This window comes from Molothrus ater, chromosome 8 (assembly GCF_012460135.2).
Source record: "Molothrus ater isolate BHLD 08-10-18 breed brown headed cowbird chromosome 8, BPBGC_Mater_1.1, whole genome shotgun sequence".
In the NCBI taxonomy this organism is placed as follows: domain Eukaryota; kingdom Metazoa; phylum Chordata; class Aves; order Passeriformes; family Icteridae; genus Molothrus; species Molothrus ater.
In genome coordinates this window covers 17,627,201-17,648,779 of record NC_050485.2, presented here as the reverse complement: position 1 = coordinate 17,648,779, position 21,579 = coordinate 17,627,201, and the positions used below count along the sequence as shown (strand labels likewise).

At 43.6% G+C, this 21,579-nt stretch overlaps 1 protein-coding gene across 1 annotated transcript in view; it reads left to right on the top strand.

Annotated features, from left to right (window-relative positions):
• The window catches only part of ANTXRL (ANTXR like), a 56,254-nt gene extending 40,492 nt beyond the window's left edge, over window positions 1–15,762 (top strand). The window contains exon 18 of the mRNA XM_036386024.2: window positions 10,634–15,762. Coding sequence (XP_036241917.1) covers window positions 10,634–10,864 — 231 coding nt within the window. The 3' untranslated portion in view covers window positions 10,865–15,762. The remainder of the gene's footprint in view (window positions 1–10,633) is intronic.
• Window positions 15,763–21,579: the final 5,817 nt, after the last annotated feature.

The following is a 21,579-nucleotide window of genomic DNA, read 5'->3' as shown; positions in this document are numbered from 1 at the left end:
ATACCAGCAGTCTGTCCATGTCTTTGGCAGCCAGAGGCATGCTCAGGAGCAAGAGGCTCTTGTGAAGGATGAGTGCAAGTCCAGGGCTGGTGTCACTTGGCACACAACAGGGTGAGGAAGGGTTGGCCTCGTGGTTAAGGCAGTGGCTCTAGCTTACATAAGTTACTGCACTTCTGTTGAACTGCAGTTGTACAGTGAATAAGTGAGGTGAAGAGTAAATTCTAGGAGCTGAGACAGTGTTCCTACTGGTACTTTGAGCACTTAATAGACAGACTGTTAGGTAGAGAGGGGACTCTTCTGCTAGTCTTAAAACATACGTGCCACTTTTCTATTTTTCTGATATTTATGATAAAGGAATAGCTTCATCACGTCTGATTCTCAGGGCTTTTTTATAGGGAACATGTCTTTGGGATAAGGCCTGGTGACTTAATCCCTCATTAGCTGCAGCTCTGACATGTCTGCATGGGGGGAACAGGCTCTTGTGTTATCACAGTTTTCCAGGCATCACTTCACTGATGCTCCACAATCCTAGAGCATGTCCAGGGGCCTGACTTGAAGCCTGGAGGCTGCCTTGGGCCTTAGCAGTACTGCCACAGGGCAGTATTGATGGCACACCTCTTTTGAGAGGAAAAGTGCACAAATGTACATGTGGTTCCTTGCTAGGACAGTGTGTACAGATCCACAGTTTGCACATGGACAGGTACGTTGCAGCCAATAAATGTGTTTATTTGTTTCTCAGCAGCACCCTTGGGTCAATGCTGAGCATCATCTGACTGGTTCAGTTGATTTGCTGGGAGCTGTGCATCCCTCATTGTCTTTGAGTTGGGTAACACTGCAGAAAGTAACCTCCCCAGCCTTCCTTAGCTCTCTGCTTACATTGCATACTTCCAGTAATTATACAGAATGTGTAATGGTGTGACCTTCTGATGGTGTTTGAGCAGCAGAAATAAAAAATACTGTGTAAGAGGATGTATTCCTACTATTATTCACACTAAAATTATTGTACAGAACAATAAGTAAAATTCAAAATCTATTGCCTTATTACTTTCCTCAGAGGAGCTGTAGTTCCAGATGTCTCTGTTCTTGTAGAAACTATTGTGATTTGTGTTGTGGTGCTAGAAAAAAACCCAAATCACAGTCTCCCACTATACAAGTAACAAAAAGTCACTAGACAGCAAGAAGAGCTTAGTTCTATGTATATTAGGTCTTAAGATGAACCTAATCTTGCTTGGAACATTCCAGCTTTATGTGCCAGTTTTAGTCTCAGATAGGAGCAACAGGACTGTAAATGCCTTGTGCTTTCTGTGGCAACACTGGGGTTTCTACAGCAGATAGAAAAAATCATTCAGGTTGGTTGTTTTGTTTTTCAGGTTTTTTTGCCGTGTGAATAAATCCCTACTTTCCTCCTCCTTTAGGAATTTAATTGCCCAAGAAGACAGATCAGTCTTCACTGGCTTATTAAGGAGTGGGATATACAGAATCTTTGAAGCGAGGCCTAACAAGAGCAGTGTCCCTTCTTGTAGTGCTGGTGGCCAGGCACTCTGAGTTGAGCTTTGAAAAATTATAGGAGGTGTATTTGGGGTTCTTTCTACTGCTGGGGGACAGGCCACTGACTGCTGAGGTGAGAGCAGGGTGTAGAATAGAGCTCCTAGGAGAGAGCTGGCAATGGGGTGCTCATGGAAAAGAGAAAGATGCACAGCTGGTACTTGAGAGCTTCACAGGGAAACCATGGCAGGGATCTATTTGCAAAGTGTTAGTAGTAGGTCTCTAGCATACCTGAAATGGGACAGAGTTCCATGTCAGAACTTTGGTACTTGAGTTGCTTTTCTAGTGTGCTCATTCTTAGAGTGAGGTTGTTGTGTCCCAAGACAATCTGCCATTCAGTTTAACACAGGAGCTTTCTCAGGAGAAGAGGCTTTCTGTGCTTTGTCAATGTCCAGCACTGATGATGAATTGTATGAGTGCCATCCCAGAAAAAGAAAATCCATGTGAGATAAGCACAGGGAAAGCTGAGAACTGTGGATTTACCATCTGCTTGCTCTAGGTAGCAGTAGAGCCATTTAAGGGCCAGTTACCCAGAGAAGCATTGGTGATAGTTGTATCTGTTTCCAGACTCTACACAAAGAGGCAGCCTGAGTGGTGGGCCAGGATCTTACATTTTTGGCTGAGGCAAGGAAAAGTCATAACCATTTCCACCAGGAATCTCTGAGTTTCCATCATTATTCTGTACCTTAGTCAGGTGAATAACATTGTGTACACAATAATCCCAGCTTGCTCTTGAGAGACAGTCAAATAATTCACTCAGGAAAGCATGATGACACTTAATTGCAGTTTGAGCAAGATCAGTTATGGTCCTTTGTGGCCTAATTTGCTACTCCCAGCAAGCCACCAATACCTCAAGGCTGAGGCTGTTGCACCCAGCAAATGTTTGTTGCCTTTGTTGCTGTGCTCCAAAGCCCTCCCCATTCTAGGGGAGGGACACATGCAAAGTCCTCTTCCCTGAAAACAAGCAAAGGAAAGAGGAAAATCTTTTGCAAAGCAACCACTGTTGTGTTTTTTTCTTGAACCACATTTTAGTCTGGTCAGCATTCAAGTCTGGAAATGTGTGGTGCTGTGGTTAAAACAAGGGATGTGAGTCACAAGTCCTCAACTTGTAAATACCATTTTTTCCCCCTGCATAACCTTGAGTAGATGACATGACCTGACAGAGGCTCTCCTTGCTTCCTCTACTCTGGGACCCTCATCCATAAAAGCTGTCAGGAGAGGGGAAGACAGTAAAACACATGTGAGTGCAGGTTTAGGTTAAGATATTTTTCTGAGGTTTGGGTGGGATTTGGTCTGGTCATACTTTGAGATTCATACTGAATGTAAGGTGTACCTGATAGACCTTGGTTATGTCCAGTGTTACTCTTCTGTTCCTTTTGTCACTTCTGCTTTTCTAGGGTTGAGAATCAACAGGCTTTGTTATGGATCTGCACTGTGCATTAGCTCAGCCACAGCCTTAGCAAGGTCCAAGACATGTGATGTTTTGTGCATTCCTGCAAGATATCTTGTGACTCTGGCCATTCCTTCAGGAGATGTCTGTAGCCCGTTGCTGCATTTCCTTGCAGAGGCACGGCTGGAAGCAGCATGCAATTTCCTGCTGAATGGAGTGTGATGCTTATGATTTGAATAGCCCTGTCTTCAGTACTGGGGTGGGCTCTTCATGTCTCTTTCCTTGTGTGCCTAAGCTGAAAAAGTGGTATCAGGCATGAGAGAGCTGGTTGGTAGGTTTGTGTTCAGCAAAGTTTATTTTGGTGAAGGGTACTGGTCCTGGCTTAAAAGTCTGATTTCCTTGGCTGAGCTATTCCTCCCTCAGATTCCTCATTACTGTCCACTTTCTCCAGTGGTAAATTGGAAGTAGCCCCCTTGTCTTCAGTGTATTCCTGCACTGGTTTCCCACCCAACTGAGCAGACTGCTCCCAGCAGACCCCCCCCTTGTTTCAAGCAGTGCTGTGCACAGCTGGGACTGTGAACTGGGGAACAGTGTCTGCAGATGCGTGTCTGGGAAAACTGTCAGTACTTGATTGTATTCAACTTCAGTATTCTGATAAAAGAAGCTACAGTAGCCTGGGGTAGTGCAGCTGTTAATCTTACTGCAAAACCGCTCCTGTTTTAATTGCCTGGTAGAATTGAACACAGTTTTCCCTATTACTGTCTTTATTTTGATTTTAAACTGTTCCTTTAGATGGTCTGGAAATGTTTTTTCATGTTAGTAGAATTAGCTGAAGTTGAAAATATACCCCTGAAAAAGTTTCAATATTTTCAATTTTTGTTTTGAAACACCTTTTCTGTGTGAAACTCAAAGATGACTTGAAATGAACAACACGTGTTTTAAGCCTAAATTAAACTTACTTTGACATACTTGTTTTACCTGAAAAATTAAGACTTTTGGTTGCTATTGACTTTTCCTTAGGCCAGCAAGTGAGCCAAAAGATGACTTTTATTGCTGCTGTTATGTGCAATACATGCCATGGGTCTGTTTGTGAGTTTGTCCTGGCAACCTACCTCCCTTGGTCCTGAGGGATCCCTGGATGGGATTATCACACATTTAGTGTCAAAAGAAGAGCTCAGCACTCTCTCATCCCTTCCCCACCCCATAAATCCTATTTTCTCAGCTATTTGGCCCCCACAGCCAGGGTGTCTGAGGCATACTGGACTTTGAAGGATTTTTTTTTTTCCTCCCAGCTTATATACAAACAAGGCTTGTCCCACTTTGCCTCTATGAGAGGGGCTCAGGGATCTTGAGCTTTTTGGGCAGCAATGCAGCCATGCCTCAGCCAAGACAATAGGTTTTGTCCTGAATGTGTCAGCAGCCCAAGGAATAGCTTAGCTGTGTGTCACTGTCACCATGTGCCCAGCTCCTGGCCCATGTGCAGGATCTCATCCTTTGGGAGTCGGAGTTTGTGAGGCAGGGATTAACTTCTGTGCTGTGTCTCCTGCTGCTGCTCCTGTGAGCCAGGCTTTTGTGGGTGGTTTAGTTTGGTTGCTAAAAGGAGAAAAAGCAGATATTTACTCCTAAGAGGGTTTTTGTGGACTTTGTGAAGGATTCACACGTGCCTCAGCTGCTTTTAAATATCACTGCCCCTTCCTGGGTCAGGATATGTATCCTGTTTGAAGTTGGGTTACCTCCCACATCCTAAAGCTCAGCCTAATTCCTTTTGCAATGAGCAGCACTGTGGGTGAGCCCAGTAGGTCACACCTCTTGGTAGCATCACCTTGCCCATGCTCTGCTGTAACAGAGCTTGCTGCTGCTGCTAGGATCATCCTTGTGCATTTACATTTTCATTTTGTAATTCTCTATTTGAGTTTATCTGATGTGCCTGAGGGCATTACAGGGTCCTGACTGTTACAGTGAGTGATTCACAGCCCACAGTGCAGTGATTTTCCTCCCCTGCAATAACTCCATCGTAGAAGGGAGGGAGCAAAAGTGACAGGAGCTTCCTTAGGAAGAGGCCAGATAATACACTGGGAAAAGAATGGGCTGAGCTTATTTTCCTTTTTAAATGCAACACAAAAGGAAATTATTATATTCTCATTGCTGGACACTGTCACTTTACTGGACCTTAGCTACAAAAGCCTCTCTTCAGTCAACCCCATTTTCTCTTATCTCTTCATAATTTTGGATTACCATCATTATAGGTGTCAGTCCTGAGCTGCCAAATAGCTTCCCAGAAAATTTTTATGTACAAGAGAGGACTTATTAAACTGGAATATATGTATGAGAGTCAGGTTATTGTGTAAACAAATATTTTAACTTGATGATATTTAATGTTTTGATTTGAACCCTGATAACCTGAAGTGGCTTCATATAAAAATTAAAGACAATTTCATAAAATAATTGTTAATGATTAATGAAATAACCACCATACAATTAAATTTGATTATTATAATTTAATAATTAAATAATATAATTAGAAAATAATTATAAATTGCATATTTATTAACCTGAAAATGTGGTCAGTCACCTAACTGGGGATATGGGAATTTCTGGCACTTCCAATACTTTATTTTTTCAACACAAAAATGATATCTGAGTCCCAAATAAGAGCAGGAGTTAGTAAAAGTAACTTGTATGTGCCTGAAAACCAGGCAGCCCTGGGTTTTACGTGACAAACTGTTTCAGCAGCTCACTAATTTCTAGCCTGTCTGCTGCAGGGTAATCAGTGCAATTCCCAGGAAATTCATGAAGGTTTTAATGAGCCATGACATGTTGAGTGCACAGTCAGCGTGAAGCAGTGCAGTGTGAGGAAGCTTTTGGCAAAGGCTGATGCTCATAGATCCTGAGGAGCCAGCTGCTAATCCTGACACTTGCCCAGGGAACTCAAATGTTGGGAACTCTGTACCACCTTGCTTCATCTCTTTCACTGTACAGGTGTTATATCCACAATCTACCTCTGATAAATGAGTTTCCCCTAGTGGCTGGTTTAGGATATTCTCTGTAGGAGTTTCTGCTAGAACACTCTGGTTCTTTATTAGAAGACAGGGTAGTCCCTAATTTTGCTAAAATTCAATTTTTTCAAAAGTCACTGATCTTTAATGGTGTCTGTCTCATTGTTTTCTGGGTTTGTGAATCAAAGCCTTCACTTAGCTAAAGTAATTGTGACTTTTTGTTTATGCTCCCTCTTGTGGTTTTCTAAGTAGCATAAAATCTGAATCTCTTCTTTTGAGATTTAGAGCTACATTTTTATACAGAACTATTGAGAGATATTTAGGAAGTGAAGCTACATGCTGATGAACCAGATCCATAGCAAGCTGGCAGATTCATCCCATAGACAAACATAGGTAACAAAACTGGAGAGAGAGCCCAAGGAAATTATATTAATTTTGGATTTCAGTATCCTAAATAATACTTATAATAAATAATCAATAATTATTAAAATACTTTAAAATATAATAAAATTATAAAACTATAAAAATACTATAACAATTAATAATTTAATACTTCCTTACTGGGAGCAACTTCATTTTTAATTTGGTAGTCTAGTTTTTTGAATGGCCATGCTCAAACTTTAAATAGCTTATTTTATTCCATTCTAAAATGCAAGTATCATATTCTTAAAAGATCAAAGACAAGAAAACTTAGTAAAGTGAAGCTAACTCTTTCAGTCAGATAAACACCTCTTCAAATCCAAACTGCAGCACTTGGACTCCGTAAGCCAAACCAAGAGGGAATGGAAAATCAAGCAAAACTTATAACAGGAAGGATGCCTTTTATTAGGTCAGCTAATGTAGCTAAAAATAAGAAACAGGCATACTTTTGTGTACACGAATACTGTCGTGCACAGAGATGAAACTGGATTTGATTTTTGTAAACACCAATGCATGTATTAAAATGAAGAGAGAAAAGGGACAGCTACTGGCAGATGGCCTGGATTTTTAAAATTCTTTTTGCTGAAGTATTCCTAGTATCATGGGTGAACAGACTTCCCCATGGCACTCTTTGAATTGCCTGGAATCTTTAACAGTCATTTCTGTCAATTGAAAACTTGCTGAGTAGTAGCTAAAGATTTTGGGGAAATGAGTGCTGGGGAATGGTGTAGTGAGCACTGGGATGAAGATAGCCCAGCAACATGAGGCGGTGGCTTTCAGGAGGCTCCTCCCTTCCTCCCCCCCTTAAACCACACACAATAACACATCCTAGGTGGTCGAGGAGACTTTGCCTAGAAGTACAAAGTGCCTGAATTGCACATGTGATTGTTACACTGGGATAAAAGCTGGAGTTGGACGAGGGCAGATCCCACTGCTTCAGTATTTGTACTTTTTGAAAAGCCAATTTGGCAAGCAGCATAACAAGAGCCTAACAAGTGGATGGACATATGGGGAGGCAAAATAATAGTGCATGAGGAAGAGGGTGCAGATGTGGGCTGCAGCGAGGGCGTAGCTCCATATGGCACGCTGCTGACCTTCAGTTGGTGCCTGAATGGCCGAACGCGGTGCGGGTCGCGCCTCGAGCGGGGCCCAGCCAGCAGGGCTGGCCTCACACACAGCATCTGCCTCTAGAACACAATGACACAGCTACCACAGCTGGGGTGCCTGACATCATCCTGGTATTGCTGCACCTTGCAGCTCTGACACCTTCCCTGAAACGCTTGGTGTGCTCCGTGCTTCTGGAAAAATATATACCATTACCACTGCTAACGTGGTGGTGATGGCTTCTTAATCACTGTTAATCATCTGTGCAGGAAGAGCAGAGATAAGTGTGCAGGGTAATTAATTTCTGTCTGTGTTCCCAGGGTTTAAAGCCTTTATATGCCTTTGGAAAGGAAATTACTTAATTCTTTCAAGCAGAGAATATTAAAAATCCTGTGGTTAGCATGTTTATTTGAGAAACATAGTGGATTTTTTTTTTTTAAATAAACTAACCCCAGAGGGATGTGCATGTTAGGTAGAAAAACAGAGGCACTCTGTTATAAGGAGACTGTGATGTGTGGAAGGCTTAATTCTTTAACCTAGAAATCCTTTGAGAAAATACACTTGATAAGTCCAAACTATCACTTATGATGTATTATCATTTGTTCTTCCCTTTCCCTTTTCAGCTGTTAATCCTGACACTGGCTTAAGAGTTTGGCCCCATTTTATCAATGGCTGCTTGAAGTGCTCAGGAGGATTTGCTCCAGTATTCAGCAGAAGTCTTTGATATATGAGATTGTAGGCTAACAGTGATCATCTTTTGTGAGGAAGTGTCACAATACATACATCGATCATCCAAGCCTCTGTCTGTCAGACTCTCCCAGCCCAACCGTATTTTTCATGACACAATGCAGCGCATGGCCTTTAAATTACCCATCTGTCTGACAAATCAGTGAGTGTGGCAGAAACTGGCAGCAGTTTGACGTCGCCTATCACTTTAACTGAAGTGAAAGTAATGCAAACAGATTTATGGGATCCCCTTTGATTATAGACTATGAATATATTTGGAATTGTTGTTTGTGAGAGAGACACAACAGAGGGGCAGGAAAGGCTTGTAGGCAAAAGCACTAGTGTTGGGTTTGCAGCTTTGCATTTACTATGAGGGAGATTGTTCTGTCCTAAATTTTTCCCTGCCCATATGGTGCATCTCATCTGAGCACCTCTGACCTTTTTTCTTTTTTGTTTTTTTTTTTCTTTCATCCTGACTGGTTATTTAGCTGCTCTAAATTCATAACTTTATAAATTTTAAGGCTGAGTTTTCTAAAATGAATTTGATGTACAGCTGTTAAATAGATCTGTAACATTCATTGCATGTCAGTAAATACTGCTGAATTTCCAAGTGGGCTCTGAATACAGTGGAGCACAGCAGAAGACAAATACCTGGCAAGGATGGCTCCCTGCTCCAGTGCTGGTGAGGACTTGAGTTCTGTGGTGGAGTAGAGCAAAGCATTGGCTTGGCTTTTTTGATCCAATGGTTTATCTTTGCAGAAGTAACAAAGACCTTGGCTTTTGCCTTTTGCCTCCATGCAAACGCTCTGGCCCCAGTATAGTATTGCCATGAACCTGGTTCATAACCAAAGTCTGGCATAGCAAGCCTGGATTTTTAAGAAGAGAATTTTATCCTATTCATTGACACTGTTGTTTAAGTGTAGTGGTGAATTGCGATGGTGAAAGCTGGGACAGAGAACTACTGAGTGTGTCTCATGTGCAGGCAACAACATGTCCATTCAAACAACTCGTGTCTGCAGCTGAGCTCTGGAAGCCCAGAGCCATTCAGTCCAAGTAAGTGGTAGGGCGGTACCCTTTGGGTTTTACTGCATTTGTAAAATCATTTTCTGAGCTCTGGAGCTTACACAAGCTTCTTTTGAAACACTGCTTGCTTTTCTTCAGAGAAGCGATAGACTTTGAGTGATTCCCCTCTTTTTAAATAAATAGTTTTCATGAACAAAGGTGTAGGCTTTGGAAGCCACTCAGCAAAACAGTTGAGGTTCTGCTGTGATGGCTTTTGCCTCGTTTCCTGAGGAAATTGTGATTTGTGAGTTTGCCACAGAAACTCAGCTCATTCTCTAAACACCTTCAGAGTTTTCTCATGCTGGGCAGCACTGAGCCAAGAGAATCAGTGACTGATGTGGGTTTTTGTATTCCTGCTGCCACAGCCATTGGTAGCTGGGGAGGATCATGATCTCCAGCTGCTTTGAGATAAGTTTTCTATATTTGGAATCCTTCCCCGAATTTGCTCAGGGGATGTTGTTATAACCTCAAGCTGAATTTAGTTTGTTGATTCCAGCGTGCAGCCTATCTGAGGTGCCTCACTGAGGTTGCCATGTAGCTTTTGCATTACCTGGGAGCCTCTGGCTGCTTCCCACAGGAGAGGCTAGGTGGTCTTTGGGGTCTCTCTCTCTTTCTTTCTTCCTGTCAGGAACTTGGATAGTGGGAACATATGCAAAGCTTTATTTTGGCTAAAGGAAACCCTAATGCATTAGCATTTAGCCCCTAGTTGACTAGGACATCCCCAGTGCTTGCTTTTTTTTCAAATCTAAGCTACTCCTGTTTTAAAATTTCCGAACACAGTGCTCCCATCAGGTCCTGCCTGTCTGCATCCCGCATCCATCCTGAAAACATGCTCATTGGAGAGCCCTCTGTGCAAGTCCCACACCTTGTTGGTGTTTCTGAGGGGAGCCACATCTACACTGGAGCACAGAAGACATGTACTGTCCTAGTGTAATGTTCAAAGCACAGACATCAGCCAGGCTAGGATCACTTTGAAAATGAGAGCTATGGATTGTCTTTGCTAATGTCATTGCTCTGGTATAATCCTCTACGAGTTTTTTTCAAGCACAGCTTTGCAGTCAGGAATCCCACCAAGGCAGGCATGATTTGGGTGGAGCTGTCACTTTAGACATGTTCTGCTCTAGTAGCACAGCAGAGAGCACATGTGAACACAGTCCCAATGTGGTCCCTTTTGGTTTAAGCCAGTCCTAGGCTATTCTCTACAGGCAGTAGCTCTGAAAATCAAGGAAAGTACAAACTTTAATACAGCGTGGTTTGAATGTAATTTCTAGGACCCAGAGAATGATACTGGATGAACTGTAGCCTGACCTCTCTGCTTATAGTACCTTTGACTAACTACTGATGAGTCAAAATACCTACTTTCTAATCATGAATTTTTCTTCACCTCTAGGGAAGGTGCATAAACTTCACCCGTGTGAAATCGGACGGGACCTCTGCCCCTTACAGCCCACCACCGAAGCTGCCATTGCGCGACACCGCTCCCCTCAACAATGCTCCAAGGAGCCCTTCCTCTCCTGTGTCTCTGCAGCCTCCTTCCAGGCAGCCACCTCCTGGGCCACCTCCATCCCGAGCCCCTCCTGGACCTCCTCCTTCACGCCCGCCCCCGCAGCCCATGGCTTAGAGTGCAGCAAAACCTGATCGACACAACGCGTCTCTTTGCTGAACACAGCATATTTATTGAGTATTGGTTTACAGTTAAAGATATCAGAATTTGTTGCTGGTCAGCAAAAAGAAAAAGAAAAAAAAAAGGGAAAAAAATATTGCCAAGTGTCAATTTTAGTGTATGAATATATTTATACCACACGTGCTGAGTAAACATTCAGTGGAAAGATTCAGAGCTATGGGGTATAGAAACAAACCAAAATGATCATCTAGATACAGTAGCAGCTTTTGTGTGTATACTTTTGAAGATGTATTTAGCTAGGACAGTTGTCTGACTTGGTGTGTCAGATCATTCATTAATAACTTTAGCTGGTACTCGTGCATCAGTGTCTTCGATAGCTGCCGCCTACAAGTTGGTTCAACATAGTTCATTGAGGAATTTGCTTTTTTTTTCCCCAACAGTACTGCATCCAGATGTTAATATGGATCAACAATTGCAAAGATAACTTTCTGCCTTTGGTTCTGCAGGTGGAATTTCCATGGAAGTTTTAAGAGGCCTATTACAGTAATGAGGTAACATAAGACTATGTGCCAATAATCTAGCTCAATAATCTATCTTAGAAGAGGGATATATTTTTCCCCCTGGAAAAATCAGTTTTGAGCCTGCTATCTCTGCATATGTTTAGACATGGTAGGATAACCATTGAAAGTGAGATACTCTACCTAGAAATCCAGATTTTAACAAGACTTGAGTACATATTTGTCCGAAGTTCAGAGGAATTTTGAGAAAAATATTTTGGCTTGGTGTTTAGCTTTCATTTATAGAAAGAGTAGTCCAAAAGGAAGAAAACATACATGGAATTTGAGCACAGATGCTGTAGTAAGCAAACAGAATGTGTTATTTATATCAGCAGCATTGAGGGACTGATTCTATTGCTATTTGATTGGATAAATTTCCTTTTGATCTTACTGCCGAGAAGAATTCCATCCTTTTGTGATTAAAACATAAATTCCTCTTTGAGCAGCTATTTCTTTAGACAGTTCAGATCTCACTAATATGTAACCCTGCAGTCTACCAGTGGCTGAGAGGCATGGTGTGAAGAGTGAGCATGAGCTTATGAGCTTTTATCCCTGTTTTACGTGCTTGGCTGCTCTCCCATGCCCTCAATTCTGGGTGTCACCAGAAGGGGATGTGAGCACCCACACAGAGGTGGGAATTCCTGACGCGGGACTGGGGGCCAGCCCATTATTAGTGTTCAGTGAGCAATACCTGAGTGGGTTGTGCCCAGAGCATTCCCTAGTGAATCAAAATAACACCTGAGCTTGCTTTTTCTCCACCACTACCTATTGTACTGGAGAGGGAACCTATGCTGGTCTGCTATGGCACTGGCTGTGTTTTTAGGATAGTTGTAGAAATAATATGTTGCATTATGACACGGCATATACCTATTTCTCCATCTGTGTGTGGGTGTGTGACACATCACAGGAGTTATTGGCACATAAGTCTAGGATAAAACACTAACTGTATTGTGCAGTTGCTCCAGATTTAAGACCTTTTCATGCAGTTGTTACAGGCATATAAAGTTGTACTGGCACAAACAGAAATCAAGCTTAATGTTTCCAGTGGAAGGCCCACTTGCAGAACACCACCAAGCTCTCATCAGTCTATGCTGATCACTGTGACATGCCGTGTGTTTGCAGCTGAGGCTGTCAAACATGACTCAGAAGAACCACAGAGCCTCTTTCTCCTCTTGCACTGCTCTGCTCTCTTGAGCTTAGCTCTTACCTCATGTATATTGGTGCAGGTAGTGGAATCATGGTTGTGAGTGCCAGCTAGCCTTGGAGCTGTTCCTAATGTAGGCCAGAGCCAGCAAAGCATTTCTGCATGTGTTAAAATATCCTGCAGGTCAAGAGAAACTTCCTTATGCCCAAGTGCTTTGCTGACCTGTGACTTCATTGTGATCAGAAAGGAGAATTGGGATGCACTCAACCCTATCCTCATTCTTTTGAGACACTTGAATAGGGTCTGCATAATTTGGTTCATGAGAATGGGTTTCTGTTTGGAGGGGAAAGAAGAGTATGTGTGTGTGTGAGAGTGCCTGTGCTTGTGTGTGGGAACTGTGCAGGGTTTTGTTTGGTTTCTCTTGCTTTACAAAAATTGCTTGAGAGTTGCACTCCTATGAATAGAAAGACCTTTTTCAGCCAGTGTGACACAGAGTCTTCACCTATCTCCGTTTCTTTCAGCTGAAAGGTGACATTAAAAGCAAGTCCTATTTTCCACTGCAGTTCTGGTGAAACTCTGGTTTTACCCCAGTGAAAGGAACTGGATGGCTGCAGTGAGAGGGCAGGAGGAAGGGTGGGGGAAGGTGCTTCACAAACAGAGATCATTGATGGGCATCATACTGGTAATGTGGAAACCCTACAGTAACCTTGCTGGGTCTAAGACCATTTGTAATGTATATGTACAGTGAACCTAACAGCTTCTCACGTTGGTTGTGTGAGAATAATTAGCTAGCAAATGCTAACTAGAAATTGAAATGTCAGAGGACAATAAAACTGATACCTATGCCAGGACAAAGCAGGGCATTAGAGCTTTAATTTCTTGTGGGGCTGCAACAGACCACTGCTCTGGGGATGCCAAGTGTCTTATCAGCAGGCAGCAGTGAGATTGAAGCAGTGACTTGGTGGGTCAAGAGTTAACTTTAGCCAATGAAAAAGCCTAGGAGCCAGATTTTGTCTTGTCTTGCACCTGTAGAGATCTTGGGAGAGGTGAGTAGAGTTGGCAATTTGCCCTTATGTCAATGTTGGTGGAATTTGACTCCCTACCAGTGACATGGAGCTGTTGGCTCAGGCAAGGGCTTCTCAGAGTCACGCATCCAACATGCCAGTTGTTTGCAATTGAGGAGATTATTGGTCTTTGCTGGAATAGACAGTCCTGCAAAGATAACATATACTAACAATTCTGCACAACTTGCAAGTGCAGCAGGAATAGGAGCAGCTTCGGCTTTGCCAAATCCCAGGTGAATGGATTAATGTATGATAAAGCAGGAACCACCATGGATTTGAGAATTAGATTTGGCATAAACGGAGTTTCCTGCGTTCTCACTGTAAAAAATTAAGCTTTTGGTGTGTAACTCAAGTTTTGGCTGCAGCCTCTGTGACAGGAGCACTGCATGTTTAGTTTGCTGGTAAAGCAGGAAGGGAAAGTGAACTTTTTTGCCTTAAACTGAATTTTCTTTGCGAAGGTGGGAGCAGTGAATATGCTGCACTGGCTACAGAAAGGCCTTTTGGTTGTACAGAAATGTACCCATTTGCAGTGATCTCAGGCACTGTAACAGCACAGTAGGAGAAAGTAGTTGTTATTTTATCATCTGTTGAGCTTGATCCTTACCTGGTATAAATCAAAATAGACCAACTGAAATCAAGGCAGTAATATTGGAGTCCAAAAGCTGAGAAATGTCTGAAAATAAAGGAAGGGACAAAGTGCCTCAAATGGGCCTGTTGTTTCAATGTTTGTTTTGGCATTCTTGTATATGCTAATTGTGAGTACAGTAGTTACACTGCTAAGAAATGTTCTCATGTGGGAATGATTCCCATGTATTTTCCAGTATATAGCACCATTTGACACTTGCTAAAAAAGTGAATATCTAATTCTTCCCAAAATCCTAGAGGAAAATGTGGATTCAGGAGACCTTGGTCTCACACTTAGTACAGATGTGAAATGACACAAGGTACAAAGCAGCAGGGAGGGAAATTCAGTGTGCTTAAACCTGATACAGAACCACATTGATCAAATCATATTTATGGCCATTTTTCAAGCTCAGTGCATGTGTTGCCATCTGTGGGAGTAGCCTGCAGAGCAGACGGTCCTAAATAGAAAAAGGAAAAAAAAAAAGGAAAAAGAATCAGCTTCTCATGTGAAAGAGCAAGCATAACAATGAATGACATTATTTCATGAACTGTACCAGTTCAAATGCATGTGCACCTGGTGCTCCTAATGCTTTTTAGTCCTGTTGGTCTTCAGACAACACGATCAGTAATGCGCTTTCTCTCTTTAATCACTTGCTGGTTTTATTGTTGTTACTTCGGGTTTTTTTTTGTGGTTTGTTTGTTTTTTTGGTTTTTTTAAAGAAACATTTCACTGAGAAAACAGCCCTACTTCTGTAAATATAGAGTTTAATTTGGAGGAGACAGCACACTTCTGGATGTTACTGCTGGACAGTTATTTATTAAAAGGGGCTCAAGGTGAATAAATAGAGGTGGCTCAGGATCCATGCATGCAAGTGTGATAATGCAGTATAGCATTTTCAGTTCTCTGTAGTTTTGGGGCAAGGGGAATTTTTGGGTCATCCTAGTTTTTTTAGAAGTTTGTTACTGATATACCTTTGAATAATGCAATAGAGATTCCTAGTATATAACATTGCTTGAACAAATGTGTAGATTACAATAGATTTTTTTATTTGGGATATGAGGAGAAGGGTTGTGAGGGAGAAATGTTTTAGGAAATGTTTTAGTTTTTATGGGGGGGAATGTACTGTACTCAATTTTTTAATTTTTCATTTGTTTAGAAAGATGTAGTGTTTTCAGAAACAGTGGGGATGTGGGCTGATCCACAGCTGGGGCATGGAGATGTGGGACAGAGGAAGCAGTAAGATTTTTGAGGGATAAAGAAGCTTTACGTGGGGGAGTGGGTTTGTTACTGGTACATGTGGTACAAATTTCTGTAACTGACATGCTGCTTCCATGTTATAATCATGTAACTTCATGCATTTTAGGCACGTGCTCTGTTTTTCTGAGAAAACCTTGCAAATGTAATGCCTGCATGCAAATGTGGGAGATGTAGCCAAAATCTTGTAATCCAACATAATGTAGTCTTAATGGCTTCAGAATCAACAATAAAAGTGCTTACTGGTTAAACACTATAAAGAATTTTATTGCAGGGTCATTTTCAAAGGTGATAATCTTCTCTGTATCTTCTTCTAATCAGCTCAGCCACCTAATCAGGAGAGGTCAGGAGAGGAATGTGGAGTTGGGCTGTCAGAATTGCCACCCTTGACTTGCTACTAACTTCATTAGAGACAAGAGTATGTTCTGTGCCTCAGTTTCATGTCTCTAGGCTGAGAATTTTGATCTTTCTCTAATTCAAAGGTAATCCATTGTTTTTTGATACCAGGTAGAAATGCTGAGTAAATTGAACTGGACTCAGGGTTCAGACATTTATTAAGACATGTGGAAGAGCCTGAAATAATTGCTGCTATCTTAAAGAGGAGTCACAGAACACACAGGCATAAAGTAAAATCCATGCAAGAAAAAATGCCAGAGCTCAAGACTCTAACAAAGAGAAATTCCATGGGAAATCCTACACTTCTGAAAACCCTGGAGTCACCAGGCTTCAGACAGAACTACAGATTTTCAGTCCCTCCCTGCTCCTGATGTTTCCTCTGTATCTGTTCCAGCCCCATTGAGGACTGGGGGTGGAGGGCTGGTGGACATAAGGCGGGCAAGAAATTCAACAGGGGTAGGCCACAAAAATCTCCAGCCAAGCAGGCTGCAATTATGGGTAGTCAGGGCTGCTGCAAAGCTGCTGAGCTGTGGTCTGCACTCAGTGTGCCCAGCATGGCAGCCACAGCCCTGTGTGCAAGGGGAAGGAAGCTGGTCTTTGCACACACATAATCCCCTGAGCCTCATCTGCAGAAAATGCTGGGCGCCCAATTTTGGGGCTCTGGTCCACGTGAACTCATTGCAGCAAAGCAGGTGGGAGCTGCCTGGCACCCTCTGGGCAGCTCCAACGGGCTGTGCTGCTAATGGGAATTGAAATCCTCAGGCCTGGAGCTGTGCTGTTCCCTCTTGGAGGCAGGGGCTCTGACAAAGAGCCTGGCTTGCTCTCACTCTGCACCCCAAGCTGGCCAGACAATAGTCACCCAGTATGGTTTTGTGGCCTTCACTCTGTTTTGTTCTTCCATCTGCTTCTTACTCAAAAAGCAGGCTTGGGCTCTTGGAAGAGATCAGATAAACAAAAGTGCTCCTGCAGCCAAGGCTCTGGGCATTTTTATTCTGCATTAACAAAAACCCTAGATTGGCTGCAGCTGTGGCTGCTTAAATTTACACGTGCCTGAGACAACAAAATTCAGATTTGACCTGAACTTTCCCAGAGACTGGGAATGTGCAGATCCAGGTCTTTGGATATAGAATTTTCTATAAATAGCCTCTAGTGCTGATTTAGAATCTTTCATCAAATGTCCTTCGCAGTCTCAGGAGTGGCATTTATATGTTCACATATAAAAACCTCTGCCCTATCTGTCTGCATGAAAGTCAGCAACAAGAATTTTTTGGCTTCAGCAACCTGAGCCAGGAATGGAAAAAATGCTCTTTTCCCCTCTCCTCTCATTCCTTGAGAAACCACAGGGAGAGCATGTTGCCCATGCTGGAAGCTGTCTGGTCTTTGCTCTGTGAATGTGCTTTGCCCTTTGGGATGGGACTCATCTCAAGTTTCATCTGTTTCTGTGACAAATTTCCCCTTTTCCTGCACATCAGAGGACCTTCCTTTTCACTGCACAGGAGGCTGCACTGGAGTTTCCTGGCTGGGTAAAATCACTGATTTCTGACTGCAGCTCGGACTGTGAGGTTATGTATGATATGAAAATGCTCTCTAAAAGAAAGCTTTCCTGCTGGAAGCTTTTGCCTGCGATACAGACTGAGAAATGTTTCCTTTTAAGCTTTCAGAAATGCATGATTGCATGGGTCAGTACTTCACTGAAGGGCCTTAGATAAGCCCATCTGTGTCTCAGCCACAGAAGTCACTCACTGAGGTGAGCTCTCCTCACAGCAGCCTATCCCTGGCATGGAGCAGCTGCCTTGCCCTTCATCCACACTGATGTTCTGCATCTTGCTGAGCCTCTGGGCCGTGATTCTGGACCTCAGACTGTCTGATTCTTCAGGGTAGAAATAGGAGCCCTGCAAAACCTCCCCTAGGTCCTGTGACCCAGAACACCTCACACTTAGAGTGTACACTTTTCCCTTTAATGGCACAGGGAAAAGATTGAGAGCATGAGTTCTCCCAGTGAACACAGGAACACAGCTGCCAAGCCATGGCCATGCAATAAACACCCCTGTGTTTGCCACAGGGGACCAAATACAGCAACTCTTGCCTTACTGGTCATGCCTTATGCACTGTTAGGGTAAAATACTTAGTGCCCTCTAATGTTTTCTAGTCTCTGTTTTTTTTCAGTACATAGAAAGGTGTTTCGAGGTGGAAACAGGAGTCTCAAGATTCCCCTTCATCATCAGAGACATTTTTGGCCAATCAAAGCCAACGGAAAAATACGGTAAGCATATGTGGCAGCTCAATCTCTTCAGAAACACAACTGTTCCTGCTTTGTGCCTCTCTCTCCTTTTGCATCAAGAATATCTTAGTTATCAGTGAATGTGCCTAGGGGGTAGAGGTTTGTCCTAGTTCAGCTTTTTTGTTATTTTTGTTGTTTTGTTTTCCTGGATTTCTGGTGCACCTCTGTAAGGTATGTTTGGATCATCAGTGATAAAGGGATTTCAACGCATCAGTGAGGCTGTTGTTTCCAACAGGGAAATGCTGCAGTGTCCTCAGCAGCCAGTGCCTTCAGAAGGTAGTTAAAAACCCTTGAAAGCCATCATCACAATGGTAGACTTGGCTCTTCTATAGCCCACCAGGAAAACCCCAGCTCCAGGAGTGCAAACAGCCTGTACCTGGGACAGCAGGGTGACAGTGTCCTGTCTGCCAGGACAGTGAGAGAGACTCTGGTGGGGTCTGTCTCTTCCCAGGCCAGTGGTTATGATCAGAGACTACTTGTGCCTTGAAGCACTTACTCTTCTCTATGGAAAAAAGTGGGCAGAGAGAAACTGTAACTCTGCAGGCTCTGGAACTTCCCAGCTCTGTCTCTGTTTCTGCCAATAGGAATCATTTGCATTGCTTAAGTAACTCACAAATGTGAAATATCTCAGTTCCCTCTGGGCCACACAGGAGCAAAGGAGCAGCCCTGCCTCTAACCCAGGCCAGCTGGACCCAGCATCACCCTGGGAAGAGAAGGCAGGATGCCTCCCAGCTGGTCTCAGGAAGTGTCTCTGCCATGGTCTCCTGGCAGTTGTGGCTGGAGGCTGAGGTTTTGGATCCCTCATGGATCCTGTTCTCCTTTTCCTGAGCCAGGCAGGGGTGGTGTTTGTCTGCTCCCATGGGTCAGATCTGCAGCCTGCTGGTGCCAGCAGGGGCTCTGAGGAGTTGATGGAGCACCTCAGGGATCACAAACTCTGCACAGTTGTTTTTGTGGAGTGCCTTTCCTTCCCTCCTGTGAGGTTAGTGCAGGCCAATCAAGTTTGGCTGTTTCTCTGCCCTCCATTTGTGCCTCAGTTTCCCTTCCTGCAAGGACAGAGCTCAGCCCTCCTGGCCAGGCAGGTTCAGCAATTGTAGCTATGGGGCTGCTCTCAGACTTAGCAGCTGCCAGCTTCCCTCTCTGGGTACCTTTGCAGCAACCCCTGGGGCACAGGCAAGAGGCTGGAGAGGCTCCTGATCCTGGCAAGCACATGATTCACGTTTGGCATTCCAGTATTTTTGGTAACTCAGGAGCAGCCCTAACTTAACAGCAGGAAATAAGTGTAAAACTAGCCTGTCAGTGTGTTTGCAGCCAAGCAAAGTGCATGATCCTCTCTGCCAGGGCTGGCCCCAGCAGCCATGGCCCCAGGGCAGGGAAGCATTATTTCATGTCTCTTTGTTTTGTTTTGCTTTGGCAAGATTTTAGGATGCCTTTTCTACACCCTCCAAGAGAGATCTGGGTATGCATTGCAGTGTTACCTGTGTGAGTGGCACGAGCACACTGACTTCACTGGGGTCACTGCAATGCTGCAGCAGTGGGAAGGGAACCAAAATCAGCCAAAAGGCCATGGATGCTGCTCAGCTCTGACATAACTGGGAGACTGCAAGCAGTGAGGTGCATGTTGCTGCCTTGCTACAAACAGCTGGACTTGGACACATCCAGGGATGTGAGCAAATTTTTCTTTTTTACTTTTTTAGGTTGCTCTGTGTGAGTCTGCCTCCATCACAGGGTCATTTCAAACAGCAGGACTGTGTTTAATTCTGTACAATCACCTGTGCTTTTTCCATCAAGAAGCACACAAACACCAATTCCCATAGATGCAGGTTGGTACATGTACAAAATACACCACAGCCAAGCATTCAAAGACTTGCTGGATGCTGCCTCTGCTGGCATGTGAGCTCCTGGCACCTGTCATGTCCCCATCAGACCCAAGTGAGCTGCCTCTGACCATTGTGATTCACAGGGTGCTTTCTTTGTTGGTCTTTGGGGTTAAACGAGTACAGCAATTGCCTGTTTTGTGTGGGGAATGGTTGTTAGAGCAACTGGGAGGAATTCCTTGGCACCAGCACGAGCTAAGAAAGGAATGAGCAGAAAAATGCTCAGCCGGTCAGTGCCAGAGCAGAGGCAGGGCAAGTGTTGGTGCCTCGCCCTGACTCTCCCACCTGCAGCAGAGTGTTCCTGGGCAGGGAAGCTGCTGGGAAAAGCCAGGTCCACACCCTTCACTAACCTCTGGGCAGAGACCCCACAGCATAGGCACCCCTGACACTGAGGTGCTGAGGAGAATCTAGCCCTGAGTTTTTACCCTTTTGTTCCTTCTGTAATTGAACATGCTCCACAACATCCAACATGAAATTTCTTTTATGCTTGGTTCATGGCTGCTTGCAGTGCAACTTCAAAAATTAAAATGTGGTAATGATTTTCAAATGGAAATAAACCTATTTTGGGGTCATTTTCACTGTGAAGCTTGGTTCAAAGGCACCAGAAGAAATGGCAGGGTGAGTTGTGAGCTGACAAGTAGTACAATTTTGGCAGGGCTTTAGGAACTTTATTTTTGCATTATAGATTTTCTCCTTGCTCTAAACTGCTGCCTTCCCCATCTGACCCTTTTCCCCACCCAGCTGACACCTCATTCATAAAAAGATAATAACTTTGTTTGCACAGGCTTGCTAGCAAATTTGCACAGCTCTCCATTTGGAGATCTGATTTCAGGTGAGGTGGTTGAGAGTGATAAACAGGAAGAAACGGAGGCAGGGGGGTGGTAGGGGTAGGGAAATGGAGCAGCAGAAGGTAGTGCCTGGTCTCTGCTCTTGTTTACACAATGGCTTAAAACCTGCAGGATGAAACTGCCATGGTTTCACAGTGAGTGTGAGCCTGTCTGCAGGCACGGCAGCTGCTGCAGCAAGAGGCTGGGCTGTGGAAGGTAGGGCCAGGTGCTGTTAGTAATGGGTGTCAAGCTAAAAGACTTGTGCAAGGGTAATGTTCAGATCTGGAAAGCACAGAACTGTGTGAGTTTGCTCATTTCTTTCATACATTAACAAAACCAATTCTGACATTTGCTGAACTGGGTCCTTGTCAGAGCTCCAGTTCTACAGGGTTCTGCTTACAGACTGGGTTGGAGAAAGGTATCCCATTTTGTAGCTTTGTAGCAGAGTACCTGTTTGGTCTAAAGGGCATGCTCTTCTTCAAATTTAAGTACTTATGTAACATGGTTATAGTATTACTGCTTTGCCCAACAGTATATCTCTGTGTTTGGTCTGCCTTTTCCTCAATGATTCCACTTGATTTCCAAGTTCCTGGCTAGAAAAAATCAAACAAATGCATACTTTGGGATGAAATTCCCAATGGACTGTGCTGTTTTGTTAGTCTTGAAACGATTTTATTAGAAGTGAAAGCC